Raw genomic sequence first — 19,175 nt, 5'->3', positions numbered from 1 at the left:
TTAATATTTAAAAGTACTTTTTAAAAAAATTAGTCAAACAAAATGAGCTTGCAAAAAGCACTACTCAAATGAATTGGCCAAATGCAAACTGCTATTTTGCAAAAAAAAAAAATCAAAAATCACTTTTGAACAAAAATACTTTTTAAAATAATATTAGAATAGTCGGGGATATGTGGTCAGTTACTTTTAAATTGCTTTTTGGAAATGCAACTTATAAATTTCTTTTCTGATATTTACTGTATAAATCCGCCAACATAAATCTCAAGTCTTATATCGGAATAGTACATTCCTAATGCTAATAACAAAACAAACATAAATCAGCAAAATAAAACGGTAAAGACTGTAACGCCCATGATGATGGAGGGCAGGCCGATGAGAGCGGATGAAGCAGGATTGACAAGCTTTTAGGCTGGCAAGCTTCTGAAAAAGGTGTTCATATGTAATTTTAGGCAAATTCCATATTAAAATGGGAGAAGCAAGTGAAGAGTTTTATAAGGCACAACACAAGTTCACATGGTACGCGCGCGTCTGGGGCTCGATGTGACATTGTCCAAAAGATAAATCCGTGCAGACCTAAGTCCAAAGCGAACAATAGGTGCCATGATTTGAGTATTGACAACTATATGTGATGCCCGTGATAAAGAACAGACCGATGAGAGCGTGCCAAGCATGACTGGTAGGCTTCTAGGCTGGTAAGTATTCACATGTCAATTTAGGCGAATCCCATATCGAAATAGGAGAGGAAAGCGAAGAGCTTTATAAGGCACAACACAACTTCACATGGTACTCGTAGTTTTAGAGATCGGAGTGGTGTAACCTGAAAGACAAACCCGTAAGGACCTAGGCCTAAAACGGACAATATGTGTCATGGACTTGGATCGTGATAATTTATCTAAAAAAAAAAAAAAAAAAAAAGCAGGAAGCTAACAATTGACAATTTAATTTATAATAATTTTTGTGAATTAACGTAAAGCGTGCTCCCTCCATTATAATTTATGTTACAAAATACGAATTTGCACAAAGTTAAATGAGCAACTACTTTTTAGCCTATTTCAAGTGACAACATATACTCAGACAGCATTCAAGTAGAGATAATCACAGGTCTGATATCATGCAATAACTTCCAAAAACAACTCCTTATAGCACCTCGTACCACGTGTTCAAACACCTCTTACTCCATGCATGTATTCCTCAATTAATGTTTATCTTCCCTACACTAAATGTTAAACTATCCAAAACACCAAGAAGAAAACCATAGCCTTTTCTCATTTTCTCTTTCATCTTCTTCTTGACCTGATCAAAAAAAAGAAAGAGAATGGATTTGGTGAATTCAGTGCTGAATTTTGTGGTACCACCAGCAAGTTTGGTGATGCTGGCGTTTGCATGGCCAGCTTTGACATTCATAAACACGTGTGAATGGCTCTACAACTCTTTCTTTGGTGAAGATATGGAGGACAAGGTTGTCATCATCACTGGTGCTTCTTCTGGAATTGGAGAGGTAAAAACTCATTTAAAGGACTCTCATCCTTTTTGTGACTTGGAATTGTTAATTTCTGTGTCAGTTTCATTTCCTTCTTACCAATAGATAGTACAATTCTTAAGTTGACAAAAAAGTGCAGCCGTGCAGTGCACGAAGCATCTCGCATTCACATAGCGATGGGAAGGCCTTCCCCACCCAAAGGATAGTGTGTGACGTAGGAAGCCTATTCTGACACGGTTCGAACACGTGATCTACAGGAAGATTTTACCTTTGCTTCAAGGCTCCCCTTAGTACACTTCTTAAGTTATTTTTGAAATTTAAGTCTTTTAAGTTAACAATTGGAATTGAAGAAATCCCAAAATTAAAGAACAAGAAGAAGAGGGAGGAAGACACTCTTTGCCTGTCAAATGGACTTTGTTAAGGTACTTGGATACTTGCATTCTGTACCAGAAACAGGGGTCAATTGTGAGTAATTTACATTTACTTTGTCATAACATGAAGACAAACTACCTTTCTAGTTTATAAAATTACTTGTAACCACATTAACTAATGATACTTACTTAATTACCTCTTAAAATCACTTTAGCTGAAACTTCACCTTAGCACTAAGGGCCTCCTTCAATTTCTATTGTATAAAATTACTTAAATTCCCTTACTAAATCACCTTTAGCTTAGCTTGTTATAATCACAAGCTACTGTTTCACCTTTAACTTAAATTATAGCTACTGATTCGGCCGAACCCAGTAGTTTTGGCTTAAAACCCTATATTTGTGTTAAAACGTCATAAAATATGTGTAAATAATCTATTCAGAACCTAGTAAACAGAAAAAATTATGGTCCGGAAGCCATAAACTAAAAGTCAAAGTTCCGCCTGACAAGACATGTTAAAACGTATTATGTGATGCCATTCACCTTGTCAGCTTTTTGTAACTACGAAAATCTCCATATCTAGCTTATAAACATTCTTTAAATGTACCTCCAATTCTAGCGTATAGGATTTCTTTAAACTGCTTTATGTGATTATATTTTTAACTTACCAAATATCATTTTCACAAATTTCAATTATATAGGTTATAATTTGAAAATTTTGGTTCTTTACCTAGAAGATGCATCAGCATATACATTTAGGGGGGAGCATTAACTATTTATGTGACTGCATAAAGACTTAGTATGCGTTTGGACATAAAAGTTGTAAGTTCTGAAAAAAAATAGTATTTGGAGTTAAGAGTTGAAAAATGGTATTTGGAATTTGAAATTATGTTTGGACATGCATTTCATTGTAAGTGGGGGAAAAAGTTTTTTTTCGAAAAATCTCCAAAAACTTACAAAATTCCATGGACAAACACATTTTTGAAAAACAATTCTGAAAAAAGGAAAAAAGAATATGTGGACAAATGGGTCCTTAATTTGCCGTCCGGTGTTAAAGCTGCAAGCGTGCTAGTCTTCTGTTCTTCTTCTTGTACTACTACTTTCTTGTGCATGAACACTATTGGACAAGTTACTGATTCTTTGATTTTTTTCTGTAATATTAGCAAATAGCATATGAATATGCAAAGAGGAAAGCCCATCTAGTTCTGGTTGCACGAAGAGAAAACAGACTCTGGGGAATCAGTGAGAATGCCAGGGGACTAGGTGCAAAAAGTGTCCTCACAACAGCTGCAGATGTTGTTAAGGAAGCTGATTGTAGGAGATTTATCACAGAGACTGTAAATCTATACGGGCGTGGTAAGTACTTCTCATTTCATGCAAAAGAGACCCATCTCCAAGTTTATGTTCCTTTTGTTTGCATTATGCAAATTGGTCAACCGGAAAGCAAAATAAGGATGGATATAGTACCTTGTATACAGGGGCGGAGCTAGGGTGTCGGCTACATGTTCGGCCGAACATGTAGCTTTGGTTACAACCGTGTATTTGTCTTTAAAAATTTCTTGAATATGTATAAATTATTAATTTAGAACTTAGTAACTTAAAAGAATTATAATCCCAAACCCATGAGCTTCAAATCTTGGCTCCGCTTCTGTTTGTATAGCTTGGCATGTTTCAATCGTGGAGAATAGCACCTAGTAACCAAACAGTTGTCTGAATTTTTTTTTTGACAACAATCTCCTTTCATTTCCCTATTTTCAGTGGATCATCTTGTAAATACAGCAAGTTTGGGTCATACTTTCTACCTGGAAGAAGCCACAGATACAAATGTCTTTCCCATTTTGATGGTATGTGAAGCTTTTGCAAGAGATCATCCACGATTTTCTCTTTTAGTTTTGATGCAGTTATGTTGGTATAGCGATTTTTCCCAAGTTTGTTGCTACACTCAGGGATACACCTTTTTCATTTATCTTCGAATATGTTTCCAATTTTATAGAATTCTGAATATTGTCCATTTTTCAGGATACCAACTTTTGGGGAAACGTATATCCTACCTATGTAGCTCTACCTTACCTGCGGCAAAACAAGGGCCGAGTCATTGTGAATGCTTCAGTAGAGAGTTGGTTACCCTTGCCAAGGATGAGCCTATATTCTGTTAGTAATTCTAACCATTGCTATTTATTCTTCAAAACTGAATTTGTCTAGTTTGAGAACTGAATTACTCGAGATTTCTTCATCTTCCTCCTATTCCCATCTTCCCTAAGAGATCCTTTTTTATATTTCCCCTGAGAGATTATAATACTTTTATCACATCTTCTTTTTGTAAAATAGGCAGCAAAAGCAGCACTTGTAAATTTTTATGAGACGTTGAGATTCGAGGTGAACGGTGACGTAGGGGTCACAATAGCAACACACGGATGGATTGGGACTGAAATGACAGGGGGAAGATTCATGCTAGAGGAAGGTGCTGAGATGCAGTGGAAGGAAGAAAGAGAAGTAAGTCTCTCTTTTCCGAGAAATGGCATTCCTTGCCGGAGATTGCTTTGTAGTATTTTCTCGCTAAATTCTCTGTCTAAGAAGCACGCAAACATTGTTTTAAGGAACAAAAACATATAGCAGCCTTCTCCAAAGACCTGTCTTCCAAGTGCTCAGGGTGGAGTAGGTTTAAGTATTATACCGTCTGTGCGTGAAAGCTGAACAATCCGAAAATTTATAACTAGCCGTAGTTTCAAGGAAATTTGAGCATTATTTGTTTTAAGGAACAAAAACATATAGCAGCCTTCTCCAAAGACCTGTCTTCCAAGTGCTCAGGGTGGAGTAGGTTTAAGTATTATACCGTCTGTGCGTGAAAGCTGAACAATCCGAAAATTTATAACTAGCCGTAGTTTCAAGGAAATTTGAGCATTATTGAACTGAGAAGTTAGCTCTTCACAGGGTTAATGCTATTAAGAGTCGAGCAAGATCATATAACTACATTTGTCTTTATCATTTATCACGGATTTCATTACCTTTATTTTCTGATATTCGTGGGAACTTTTGGTAATATTTTATCTCCACGCAATTAAAGTTGATATATGCATTCTCGTGTAAGGTTCATGCATCGGGAAGTTCAGTGGAGGACTTTGCAAAGTTGATTGTGTCAGGGGCATGCCGAGGAGATCCATATGTGAAATATCCGAGTTGGCACGACATTTTCCTTCTCTATAGAGTATTCACACCAAATGTTCTTCAGTGGACATTTCGGATGTTGCTTGCAGACCAAGGTGCACGGAGGACTTCCTTCATTGGCACGGGAAGGCCTCTCGCTGAGTCAACCTCTCCTCGCAGACAGCCTCTTGCTGAGTCAACCTCTCCTCGCAGACAGCCTCTTCTCGAGCCAACCTCTTCTCCCCGGAGACGAGTGGGGCCTGTTCCGGTTCAGCAGCAGATTGAATGAAGAAAGCAGAACGAGTCATTACTTTAATTTTACAGTGATTGTGTTTGAGGGTGTTTTTTTAGTCAAGATATTGTGGATATCATTGTAAGAGTTCACAAGATACAACCAATACTCGGCTCAATAAACGGATGTACTTGGCTTGTTTAAGAATGTTCGGACTTGGTTGTGAAAAAGTTTTCGTAAAGTTCCTTCGGGATGTTATGTATGGTTAGCCTGTGAATTGTTAGGCAGGGGACTAAGTTATTTTTTTCATTGCCTCTTCCACATTGACATCAACTGTTGTTACACCAGGTTGAGGCTTCACGTTATAAACAATAATCTCTGCAGATGCACCAGATTATACAGCCTCATTCATGCTAATGCTCATCTTCAAAAGTGACTGTTAAATAACAGAGTGTGTCTGAATAAAGAAAATTATACCTAACGGACAAGCTTCTGATTCTTGGTCTAAAAGAGGATTAGTTTGAGGTACTGATTCATAACCACCTGACTTCAACATATTCTTGTCTAAATTGGATCACCTTTAAGAAATTATTTTAGAAAGTTACACAAGAAGAAAGACGATGGCTGTTTACACCATATTCAGTAGTCAGTAGTATCAATTGCTTGTGAACCTGGCATAAAAAGGGAGTTTACATGAGAATCCTTTCAAATGTGATGACAGGTGTTTCGCAGAACCTGGCTCTATTCTTAAAGTCTATAACAATTCTATCACTTTACTCACACTGAGTGATTGAATATTGCATGTGATTTGCAGGTGTGGATTTTCGTGGACACTAAAACTCATGCACATACATAAGTATTTGTTTTATACTCATAAGACATCACTTGTAAGGTAATATATTTACACTTTACACAATTATTTTCCAGAATGCCATTTGATATGCAATCAGCAAGTAAGAAAACACTACTTTTGCTTAACCCTATATTACGAGCTGACTGGTAACGAGATTCTTTGCACAATAATGTATCGTATATTCAGATTCAAAGGTGAATATTGCCTCGCTACATCTCACGTTCTAAAACGAGCAAGCACAATGAATGAGATGATATACACTATGCTACAAAAAATTGGACCTTCCTGCAATCTATAGATCTACAAGGGCTTCACAACCGATTTCCCCGGCCATATGACCAATGTTAGAAGTCCTTCAGCCTAAAATCCTTGGAAAGAAAATGAAAGGATCTTGAACAGCCCATCTGGGTTATCGGCATGTACCTGGAAAAAGAAACACCCTTGTCATTAGGATTAGGATCGCGCGATGCATAATTATGCAATTTCTTTCAGCACGGCAAGTCAGAAGGCCAGTGCACTAAGATTCAAGATTGTTCATCATTGTCGAGGAACAAGAGTAATGGTAGAATAATGAAAGCTCAACTATTACCCTTGTTTCACCGTCTGCTTTTTTTACAGTCAATAGCTATTAACAGCAAAAGAAATGTACCCTAATTTCATCATTCAGAAATTAGTGCGTGTCAGAATAATTATTACGTTCTTAAGAGTTCTGCTTAACATAATCACACTGGAAAGTTATTCTTTCTGATTCAATCAGGTCAGCCTGTTCTCTATGTCAACCGTTTGGGAGCAGAGTGTAGCTAGTCCAGCACAGGAAGAACGAAGGGACACCGTGCCTGTTAAAAACGCGAGTCAATCTAGATACTCCCATCATTCCATTTTATGTGACATTATTTCCTTAAGAGTCCATTCCAAAAAGAATGGCACCTTTTTACATTTGAAAACAAATTAAATTTTAATTTTCTATTTTACCCTTTATGGCATGCTTCTATAGCCACAAAAGTCTCATGGTATGGTTAAAGCCACAAGTTTCAGAAGCCTTTCTTTCTTTCTTAAACTCCGCACCAAGTCAAACTACAACACATAAATTGAAAGGGAGGGAGTATGATAAATTACCAGATTTCAAATCTGACGCACACTTAAAAATGGAAAGCACTTTGCAACTTGAGAACTTAGGCAACATACAGCATAATGTGTAGGACAGAAGCAACCTACCCAATGACCTGCATCTTCAAGGACATGCATTTCAACTCCACCTCCCTCCTCTACAGCTTGTTCCTCAGCAACATGGATTCTTCTGATATCCTCAAGGGCCCACCTATGCAGACTTCTTTCTGCTTTCAAAAAATTAACATGCACACCCCGAGGAACATCTTCCACAATTTTCCTGCGTGAAGATTATCGCAGTAACTATTTTTTTTTCTTTTTTGAGAACGAATTACTATCTCCTCTTTTATAGAGAATCAGCTATTAAGCTTGGTGACAGAACCAAAAATAAAATGAAAGATGTCAAACAAACCATTAATACATTCTTCTATGATTTAACTAACTGCAATGAACTCATTGCAAAGTTATACATTCATTATCATATGAACAGAAAAAGGTGACAGTTCACATTTATTCTTAGCATGTCAATAATTATGCTTTTTAGGCTCAAATAATTCCAGATATTCCACTTTTCTTTTCTTTTCTGTTGTCATGCTAGGTATGAGTTGAGTGACCAGTCCTCCAGTGCATCACCCATAGATTTCATTCAAATTTTTCTGATCATCTTGCTATTCTTATATTAATGTTAAAACTCCATCTTGTCAAAAGACATCCTGCAATTTATCTGACATTTCCATGTTATTTTTCTTAAATTTTTAAATTTGATTGATAGCAACAGCATAGAAAGGCCGTGCATGTTGGTGACTTGTTGAACCACTATTGGTACATGTCCAGTCTACTCCAGAATCGATTGGACAACGAGTAAAGCCTTTTGATGACTAATTTCTTTAAAAAGATACTCTGGTCAAGGAATGAACAAGAAGCCAAAAGAATAATCATAATAAAATCTGCACATTTAAAACTGACATGAGCAACCTACCACAAATTTGTATCTTCGTATGATTGATACATCTCGGCAATACCTTTGAGATCAAATACCCATGATAAATGTGAAGGGGATGAACCAACAGGGTTGGTTTGACGAAGGTTAGTTACCACCCACTGCAAATATACAAAAGCGGCAGTTGAAAAAATTAGAACTGGCCATTCGCGTCTTACGTGCAAGCAAAATTAACAGTTAGAATGATGGTAATGAACAATGATCAGCAAGATGAATCTTTTATTAGACTTACTGCATGATATACTCTATTTACTAAATCATCTATTGTACAAACAATTACATGCTACTTTCATCACGAGTCCGAGCGCTGCTACGGAAGAGAGTCTGGCATTTAAGTGGAGATGGGGTAGAGGGGTGAGTCCATTATCCACCAAGTTCGAGTCGTGTACTAGCTGGACCTCGGAGATTTCTCGGTTATCAAAAAATATTTGGACGTCAACAAGTAGATATGGAGGGTAATTAGCCCCTCTACTTTCCTCAAAGGAAGAAAGTATTGCCCTTCACTGAATTCTCTTCTCCAATTGAAAAACCAACTAAATACAGTGTTAAATTCTTGTGCAACGAGCTCACCCTCTTTGAGAAGTGAAGACAGAGGCGTATCTAGTGTAGACGTAGTGAGTATGGCCGAATCCACAGTGCCTGAGCTCGAACCTCATATGTATGTGAAAAGACATAGAGAATACGCGTATATATAAAGAATCAAACTCACTGCATTACAAGAACGATACAGTAGAATTCTGGACCTATGGACTCTAAACTCTAGATCCGCCTTTGAGAAAGACAGTTAAAATTTTGAGGGGGGGGCTGAAACATTGTGCCTAACCAAAACAATGATCAAGAATATCATTTCCAATAAATCACATGGAATAGTCAAATAGGCTCTCTTTAGAAAGGAAATGTGGTTAGAGAGACTGGGGTGTCATTCTTGTCGTACAATTCTTTTCCTTTTTTTCAAAAACAACTTATCTTCTGGTACTGTACCTTCTGAATCATCAACTCACTTTTTCTATCAGAATAGTCAAGTGAGATTACTGTCTCACTCTCCGGGGCACTGAGAATGGTGGAATACATTATAACTTAAAGAAGTGCATTTGCAATGTGTCTAACAGATTGCTGATATCTCATATCTCAGTTACTAAATATCAAGCGCAGTGCCTCACTAGATGCAGAAAAGTGCCTACGCTTATACATCTTTTGAAGTTTGCAAAGTTGAAATTAAAATGTTAAACCTTTCAGAATTCCTAGGAAGAAAAGATGTGAGGCCAAAAAAAAAATTTGAGGCCAATGGGATACCTGTGCTACATCCCTGGAAAACCCTTCTAGTATAAGAGCCTCCATGATATCTCGTTTTGAAGAGACCTTCCTTGAAAAATAATATTCATAAGAAGAACTGATGTCAATACAAATTATGTGAATGTATCAGGAAAATGAAAAAAAAGAGAGAGAGGGGGTGGGGGTGGGGGTGGGGGTGGGGGGGGGGGACAACATTTGAAAATGATAGTGAATTTATATAGCTTAGGGTAAAAAAGGTTCAAATACGTCAGTGTATGCTATTTAAAGTTATAAAGCCAACAATCCTGCAACATTTTCAACATGCATTAATAAAATAATTAGCCGAGAAGCAAGCTAAAACATAAAGGAGAAAGGCTCTCTCTCCCTTGCTCTGATACATATTCATCTTCTACTTCCAAAATAATGGACAAGATTTTCCCACCAAAACCTAATTCGTCTTTGTCAGAAAAATCCCATCAAATATCACAATCATTCCTTAAACCTAACGCATTTTGTTTTTTTTCTTTCTAACAAACCTAAAGCATTTCCAGTGAACTGTTTTCTGGACTGGTAAAACATTTATAACCAAATATCTACATAATTTGATATGAAGGAGCAGCCATCCACAATTTGATCAAATATCTACACAAGTGGCATCCTGTGAACTCCAGAAGTACACCCCAAAAAAGAGATGCATTGAACAAGAAATTTTCACCCCCCAGGATGTGCTCCTATCTGCTCTTTCCAAACTATACACCATCAGGGAATGATATCACCCTAAGGCCCACTGCACCTCCCACTCCAAATTTCTACTTTAAAGTCTTAAAAAGGAACACATATCTATATTGACACACTAAAGATATCATGGAGAATTAACAACAAGATACCATAAAATTTGTTAACATTCATGTTAGGCAAATATACATGGAGACATTTTTATACAAACTGCAATCACCAAAAGCGCACACCTCTTTTGGTAATTTACTCAGAAATGATATCAATTCAGCTGGATGATCATCTCCATCTGCACCAGCTCGAACCTCTCCTGGAGTAGCATCTAGAACCCAGACCTATGACACAACTAGTTTGAATTACTTCAAAGTATTAGGAGTTGGAAAGAAAAACGCAAAAGGATAGCAAAATAGATCTCAAGAACAAAGAAAGTAAATCAGAACAGAAAATTATTTTCCCTGAAAACCAATTACCAAAATCATCAACCGTAAATGAGAGAACTGTGAGCATATGGTATATATTGCCTTAACTGAGTTTTTAAAATCGCTTTTAATCACTCACAAGTACCAAGCTAAATCCAAAACTCTGTTTGATATTAGTGCAAGTATGCTTGTAGAATTTTGGTATAGAATACTTACTCTAACTGGACGTGCAAGGGGTTTTGCAACCTGCTCAACCATACTCAATGCAACTGCAAGTTTTAAGAAGAAAGATGAATGTCTGAACAACAAATTATCAATTGATTTCTCCAAGTAGCTTTCTACTATAATAAGCTAAAAGTTACCTTTTCCTCCAAAGCTGTGACCAACTACAACTCGCGGAGTCAGTCTGAGCTGGCCAAGCTAGACAAAGAAGAAAGAAAGATTGAGACCAAGCAATGTATAACCATAATCCTGCTACCATCTCAGGCAAGACGCGAAGAGGCAAAACGGTTACCATTTGACCCAACCCAAAACCAGGAAAAAAGAGAGGGAAGAATCATAAGTGGCACACCATTGAAATGACATGGCATATGCTCATATACTCTATTGCCCATATAATGCATTCATGAATTAAAATTTTACCAGCACGTAAGCAACTTCCTACGGAGAATGTTTGGCCAATAATTCAGTGATATTATTACTAGAATTCCCATGAATTTTGATGAATATTGAGTGTGTATAAATTTCATGGAGAACGTTTGGCCAATGATTCAATGATGTTGTAACAACCAACGGATCACTGGCAGTTGAACTCGAAAGGGGGTCGATGTGAAACTTGCCTTAGCAAAATCCCACATCAAGGGGGGGTTAGTAGTCATATAAGAGTGAATTCAAGATTCAACTGTTGAGGCGCCTTTTGGGTTAAAACCCAAGGGCACAAAACCGTGAGGCCCAAAAGCCTTGAGGTGGCCTAGAGGGGTCGGGCCAAAGAGGACAATATTTTGGCAGTCGGGACTGGGCCGTAACAGGTGACAAGACATGCCTTAAAAAGTTCTATTGATACGGATGTCATCGAAATGACACTTGAGAATTGTATGTGCTGAGTGCAGCAGGTCATGGTCAAGAAACTATACCAGCTTTAAGACATCAAGAGCAGCTGATGCAACGGTATGTGGGCCCCTCTTCTTGAGAGATGCTGAATCACCATGGCACCGCAAGTCCACTAGGAGAAACTGCAGAAAAGTAAATCTACTGTGAGATTGTCCCCAGCAAAATCACCAAAATATATATCATATCAAAATAAATCAACCATAAGATATTGAATGATCAGTTAGAGAAGAATGTGAGCTTAAGGATTACAAAGGTGAAAGGAGTCGGAAGCAAATGAATTTCAGGATAGCATCCCCACAAAGAGGAGAAAAGATAGGTTTAAGGATGATCTGACCACAATTAATAGTAGTCTTCAAAAGTTACTGAAAATATTTAGGATAAGCCACAGAAGCTCACATGAAATAGTGCAACACGTTGCAATTTGTTTCTAGTTGCATATCTCAGAAGGGTGATAAAGCACATTAGAACCTTTGGGAGTTTCATATGTTTTGTTATTTGTAGAGCTTCATATATTACTGTTTTCGTTTTAATATTGGTTTTTTGTTCAAATGAATCAATTACAAAAAAAATGTTTTCAGGGCAAGGACTTGATGTGTAGACACTTACATCCCCCTATAACAAATTTTACCTAACATAATTATACCGATGGGCCCCAAAAGAGTTTTCAAAGGCTGTTGATAATGACTTTATGAAGTTTGGAATTGAATTTGCCCCTATATTTTCTTCACAGCAACCAAAGAGAAAAATTCGAGGACGTAACATAGTATTAAGAAAATGTAAACAGCTCAATAAAGGAAAGAATAGAAAAGCAGAGAAGAGGATGGTATTTGTGCACTCTTTACCATAAGCGCTCAGGTGTTGGTTTTATCTAATCCATGGACCATGGTTATGTGAAATCCTATTCCTGAAACTTTTCAATGAGTCCAATCCCTAGCTTATATTATATATATATAAACCCATCTCTCAAGGGTAGTAATGTCAAATCAAATCTTCATTTCTCTTCATTCTTCACAGATCAAGTAAACAACATGCAACAGAACACATTCCCATCCAAATGGGACAAGTTAAACATGATGCAGAGTTCTTTAAAATACTACATGAAGGAATGAGAATAAATGTTTATCTCTACTACCTGCCATTTCGGAAATTCTTGAGCCAATCTCCTTGCAAAGCTTCCTGAAAATTTCAGACTGTCATCGAAATGGTCTAAGATGAGACTATAAGAAGCTTGAAGCAGGAATACTGTTTAAGCAGATTGGAGGAGTTAGGAAACTGTCTAAAGAAGTAATATGTCAACAATTTAACTAGTAATCTCTATGGAAATAAGAACAATCTCTATGCCTCAAGATGTAGAATCTGTATTGCATTCCAACAATAGAAACACTTTTTAAATCATTCCTTTCCATAAGCAAACAATTTTGCATTTCATTGCAATATGAGTTCCCTCAAACTACAGGTTCTTTATCAGAATTCTGACGTCTATTGCAAAATCTTGCAACACAAGAAGATTGAAACAAAAAGAAAAGAAACAAAATTTGAGTAAACAACTGTCCTTGAAGGTTAAAGGAGAGTTCACAGGGAGCGTGATGTTCATGAAACTTGGTTCATGCTTGGGGTGCAAACGAGCCCAAATCTGGACAGTCCCAACTCGACTTGGTAACTTCAACAAGGAGCTCAATGTCGGTTCAAAATTGTGCAAGCCTGAATCAGAGAGCTTGAGCTACTTTGAGAGGAATTCCACAAGGCTCAAGATCAGCTCTTAGGCTTGGAAAACGTCAGACCAATCGGGAAAAAATTCACTCTCCACTTTTGGATAATGAAGAGAAAAAGGAGGCCAGCCCAATAGCTTAACAGCCAAAAAAGATGAACATTATTAATCTACTTAAAGGTCAATTGTCCTAGATAACTTTATCTTACTCATATTCCCATTGAATATATACTTGATAAAAGACTTAATAGTTGTTTTCTTGGCAATCTAAAAATGCTTCAAGTTGATATACTATGAGGCAAAACTTAGACAGAGAGGCTGTCCTGGGCAGAAGCTCATATAGAGAAATGAAGGCGGGGATGCAGGAGAGAAGAAAAGGGCCAGTATCTGGGGCTGATAATTCTCCAAAGGAAGCTACACAAGAAGTTTTTCCCTAAAGAAAACAATTAAAAAGGAAACCAGTCTGTCGAGTGCCGGGAAAGGCGAAAGGCCATGCTAAGCACGAGATGAAGCTGTATAACCCCTATATCAATGGGTTGGACCTAACAAGAAAGGAGGAAAAGTGAAGATTTTGAGGGTTATGCAATACTCCAACAAAGGATTGAATATAAAACTAAAAATGATACAACATAATTATATCCAGCTTGTACTTGCAAGCGCGACAAGACAACCATTAGCAAACTCGAGCTTTGATCAATTAGCTAGTCAAGCCAGCTCAAACTCAAAATAAGACACAAGTTTTGAGGTCAAAACAAGCAGAGCTCAAGCAGCCTACAACCACTCCAGTCACTTTTCAACAAAAAGAAAAATATAAGTGTGTTACCAGCCCAGTCCATTTGCAGCTCTAGTTCAGTCATTGTGAGCTTATTAAAGAAAAGTGTTAGACATGTGACCATCTTATATGGTCTTGTAAATATGGAAAAGCTTACTCGACAATATAAAAAAAATTCTAGAGTTGATGTGTACGAAGTACCGTATTTAAAAATTGAATTTTGAAGTTAAGCTTGTTTTAGAACGGCTCCGCCTATATGAGCTTCGCATAGCATATCATGTATCATTCCGGATAAAAAAGGTTTATGATAGATTGACAACCAACATAAAATTAGTCATTATAAGTTTAATTATGATGAATCATTTAAGTACTAAAGAGCTTGAATAACTGAAAAGGATTTATAGGATTCATATAGCTAACCCCAACATAAAATTTGTCTTTTTTTTATCAAGAGAAAGGGAATGGGTATGGAAAGAATTACTCTGTGCATTTGGAAAATTAAGGAATTAGATGGCACGTGAATTTGTTTTCATGCCTCATTGCTAATCTGGAAATAATATCAATCTCACTAAGACATTCTGGCATTTCAACAATTCACATTTCAAGCAAAATGCCACCTGCTAGTTACATAAGAAGGCTTGACTGAAAGATGCGCGTGCAATTTTCATATATGCCATCAGAAACAAGGACAAGAAAGGATAGGCACTCTGAAAGTATCATGAGTAATTCAGTGAATACACAATAAATGAGCATTTGATGTGCCATAATTCACAAAAAAAAATTAAATAAATGATTACCCCAGTTTTTCCTGCTGCCAAGAATACCATGCAAGAGAACAGCAGTTGGTGGTTCAGGCAAAGATCCCTCCATGATATAACTCCATCTTACCTATACATCCAAGTTTTCATTGTCAATGGCAACTCAAGTGTAAATCAGCAGAAAAACTCTTAATGTGCTTGAGAAAATACCAGTCACTAGTTTATTTTGCATATTGATGAGAGAATAAGTGAAGCAAACTGGAAAAAAAAAATTGAACTGTACAAATTTATGAAAATATAATTGAGCTAGAGAGTTGAGCAAGTTTTCTGAATAATGAATCTTTATTTCTTAAGACTATGAAAATATTTTTCTGAAGTCATAATTTTTAACAATTATGATGATATCCAGCAAAACGGGATGTCTTTATAAAGTTATATCCACGCTACTGAAGAGGAGGATGATTCAAAATTGAGCAGGAGGTCAATTGTCATGCCTTAGGGGAAATATATGCTATTCATTTAACAATTTGGTATGTTGTTTTATTAATAATCATAGAACTGATACATCCCACATGCATACTTCACAAACAAATACAAATGCAAACACAGATTAAGAGAAAGAAAAATATAGCAAACATAATACAGTTACATTTCAACTCAAAATAAAACTTACTTTTGCTCCTTGGACGAGCTCATATGCCTGCATATAAAAGTCATCTCATCACTAGTAGTTTCAGTTGCACGTCAAACAACTTTGGTACTCACACTCTTCAATAATCACATTTTATAGAGAACAACAATTACTTTGCTACTATATAGTTCGTGAAAGAAAGCAGATACACCTTCCACAATTTTATTTTATTTTTTTTTTATAATTTATCTTCATCCAGCTTTTAAAGTTCCATTGAACTTTCTCATGAGTAACTTTCATGTAAAAGTGTTAAAATAAATACATAATTTTGTCTTTTTCCTCTGTGAAACGAATACTTAAAGAAACAAGAGTATAAGTGAAAAGTAAAAGAGAATGTCATTTCTTAACAATTTGCTTGGAGACAAAGAAAAGGAAGAAAAGCTATGCTCAAAAATGTTTTGTGTACAATCCTTCTGGAGGGGCAAAATAATATGCAGTGTAAAAGGTCATAAATTTGATGGAAAGCCTCAAAACTTTTACTAGAAGTATAAGCACAGTCAACTCAAACTATCCAAAATAAGTACACAATAATAATAAGAGAGGAGTGCAGATCCAGTACCAATACTTCAGATGGCACAACAACCTTCCCACTGGAAAGTCTCTCATCAACCATTGTCATTCTTATATTTGAACCTTTAAACATCCTTTTTGAATGAACAAGAGACACCTGCAAAAGAGCAAAGTGAAGCACAACATTCCTCATAAAATGCAAAGCTGCTCATGATTTTAAAATATAATCCTTTTAAGTTCCAATCACCAGGTAACATTTTAATTATTAAGAAACTAAAAACAAGAACAAATTGCTCCTATTTTCTACAAAATTACCTTCTGGAATGGTCTAGAAATATTCACTTTCTTATGAATCAAACCAAGCCCGGGGGAGTCTTTTGTTAATCCAGCTACATTTTCGAAACGCCGGCACGCCGTGAAATTCGAAATGGCCGACATTTCTCTTAGAGAAGAGATCGCTGAAGAACACCGCCCAAATTCTCTCTTCCAATTAACTTGGACAGCTTTACAAGTATGGAAGATGGAAACAAAGTATCAAACTAAGTACAATGAATTGGAAGATACAAAATGGAGAAATAGAAAATGCGACGGAGAGACCGAGGGAGAGCGTGGGGATCTCCTCTCTCTCACACACACACACACACTTTCCCCTTCTATTTTCCGTACTCTTGTAAAGAGGGAATTTCTTCAGCCAAGAGATTTGTGGTTGTTGGCTTTTCTTGTATTTCGTCAATAGCGCGCCGAAATTAAATTATTTCTTTGATCACTAAAGAATGACATCTATTACATGGAGTGTAAAGAATTGTATCAGAAAAAACATGGCACAAGTATAATTTTAGATAGGCCAAACCCACATAAAACCCATTCTAAGTTGTATCAGTTTTTCATTTTGAAAATCTATCTCCTATTTTGGCCCTTCAACTCTATTTCTTATATTTCATTTTTAATACAAAAGCTGAAACCAGTGCAAAAATTATAGCGCGTGTGTATACACAAATCTGAAGTGTAATAAATATCCAATTAAATGTTACACCTGATTTTTTCATCATTTATTTCATATAAGCTTGAAGTTTGAAGTGAATCCATGTCTCAAATAAAATTATTTTTTCATAATGGAATGTATATTTGTTCTTGTGGATTTCAAGTTGAGTATCATGGACATCAAAAAATTCGGGTTAGGTATTTTAGTATTGACCCGTTTGACAAGGATGAGCAATATTTAATTGGATATTTATTACATCTCAGATTTGTGTATATACACGCGCTATATTTTTTTGCACTGGTTTCAGCTGTTGTGTTAAAATAAAATATAAGAAATTAAATTGGAGGGCTAAAATGGAACAAGGTTGAGATAGAGTATCAAAATGAAAAATAGAGCCAAGTTGAATGGGTTGCGTATGAATTTGGCCTTTTAGATAATGAAAAATATTTCAAAGATTGTGGCAGAGGATAAAAAGTGCAGTACTGTAGTAATAATATTTGCTGGGTGAAAATACAAAATTCTTTGATTGCATAAACTTATTTTTTTAACAATCAGTGTAGATCTATTAATCATTTCTTTTATGATTTTAACACGGTATTATTATGATATATTAATTAAACCCCACTAAAGCAGATGCATAAGCAAGATCAAAATTCTCTCTTTTTTTTGTTGTGAGAAATAAGACATTGTAAGACTAGAGAAGTGTCCATAATCATTAGTTACCTAAATTCGCTGTTCGGACTAGTTTTATTGTTGACGTGGAAAAGGGGTACTATAAAGTTTTAAGAGAGTTTTTATGAAAATGTTTGAAGGTTAAAGGCGTATATGTAGGATATACCATGGCGATTAAGGATATGTACATTAGAGCCAAGATTGTAATGATCCGATCGGTCTTTTTGAGTATTACAACTTTTTTTTCTTATTTATTGCTCAAATTATGCTTTACGGTTGTTATTTGACTTGTCGGGGTAATTGGTTCGGGTCCGGTGAGGTTTTGGAATGATTTGGAATACTTAGTTCCAAGGTTTAGAACTTAAGTTGAAAAGGTCGACCGAATGTTGATTTATGTGTAACGGTCCCGAAATATTTTTGCTAAGGAAATTAAGGTTTTTGTGGTGCCGAACTAGATTTACGTGTTTGAGAATTGTAGAAATTCTTCGCGGAGAGCAAGCTCGACGTGGTACGGACTTTTGGGGTTGAACAATGCGTGGGGGTAAAGGAAAATTTTTAGCAGAAAGATGCGTTTCTACGGTCCACTTTGCGGCCGCGGAATCACTCTGCGGGCCGCATAATGGCTGCAGAATTGGCAGAAGCTGGGCAGGTGTGAATACAAATATGCGGTTGATTATGCGACTGCATAACTATTTTGCGGTGCATTATGCGACCGCAGAACAGGTCTGCGGACCGCATAGTGACCGCACACCCGAGCAGAAAATACCCAGTTCCGAGGAGCCATTTCGCGAGCCGCAAGAGCATTATGCGGTCGCATATGTGACCGCAGAGTGTGTTTCGGAGCTTCATTTTTCTGGTTTTATAAACCCGACCCCATTCTCATAAAACACTATTGGAGATCATTTTGAAGGGTTTCATCTGATATTTTAGAGAGTAGTGAGAGCATCTTAGAGAGAGAAGGTGAAGATCTAGTCATTTGTCTGTCAATTCTTGTTTAAGGTTTCAAGATTTCACAAGAATCTTGCTAGGGCTTCAAAGAGGTAAGAATTTCTAACCCTGGTCTTCAATTTCAAGTTTGGGTAAAGATAGGTGATTGGGAGTATAATTCTTGGGTGTGAGAGTATTATTTATACATACACGTACCAATAAGGTTTGTGGAAAGATTGTTGAGTTCAAATGGGTAAAGATCGGATTGAAAATGGTAGAAATCTTCAAAGACTTTAATTGAAGATTTGAAGGTCGAGTTTATGTCGGAATTTGGTGAAATTTATATGGTTGGACTAGTGGTTGGACGGGTGTTCATGTTTTGTAACTTTTGTCGGGTTCTGATACGTGGGGCCCACTGGTAATTTTTTAGTGTA

At 36.6% G+C, this 19,175-nt stretch overlaps 2 protein-coding genes across 2 annotated transcripts; one reads left to right on the top strand and one right to left on the bottom strand.

Annotated features, from left to right (window-relative positions):
* Positions 1–1,178: 1,178 nt before the first annotated feature.
* Positions 1,179–5,534, top strand: LOC107819900 (11-beta-hydroxysteroid dehydrogenase B-like). Its single transcript, XM_016646079.2, has 6 exons — positions 1,179–1,498; positions 3,013–3,205; positions 3,608–3,693; positions 3,869–4,000; positions 4,178–4,342; positions 4,938–5,534. Exons 1-6 carry the CDS (start codon positions 1,316–1,318, stop codon positions 5,280–5,282), a joined length of 1,104 nt encoding a protein of 367 aa, XP_016501565.2. The 5' UTR covers positions 1,179–1,315; the 3' UTR covers positions 5,283–5,534.
* A 610-nt stretch (positions 5,535–6,144) lies between these two features.
* Positions 6,145–16,918, bottom strand: LOC107819899 (uncharacterized). The gene is made up of 13 exons (XM_075244842.1): positions 16,476–16,918; positions 16,210–16,317; positions 15,633–15,659; positions 14,999–15,089; positions 12,854–12,897; positions 11,745–11,843; positions 10,974–11,031; positions 10,828–10,880; positions 10,426–10,527; positions 9,479–9,544; positions 8,165–8,286; positions 7,294–7,465; positions 6,145–6,501 (listed from the first exon to the last, which is right to left on the bottom strand). Exons 1-13 carry the CDS (start codon positions 16,596–16,598, stop codon positions 6,439–6,441), a joined length of 1,128 nt encoding a protein of 375 aa, XP_075100943.1. The 5' UTR covers positions 16,599–16,918; the 3' UTR covers positions 6,145–6,438.
* Positions 16,919–19,175: the final 2,257 nt, after the last annotated feature.

Source organism: Nicotiana tabacum, chromosome 22 (assembly GCF_000715075.1).
Source record: "Nicotiana tabacum cultivar K326 chromosome 22, ASM71507v2, whole genome shotgun sequence".
NCBI lineage: Eukaryota > Viridiplantae > Streptophyta > Magnoliopsida > Solanales > Solanaceae > Nicotiana > Nicotiana tabacum.
The sequence above is the reverse complement of the archived record's forward strand: the minus strand, read 5'-3'. Positions and strand labels throughout refer to the sequence as shown.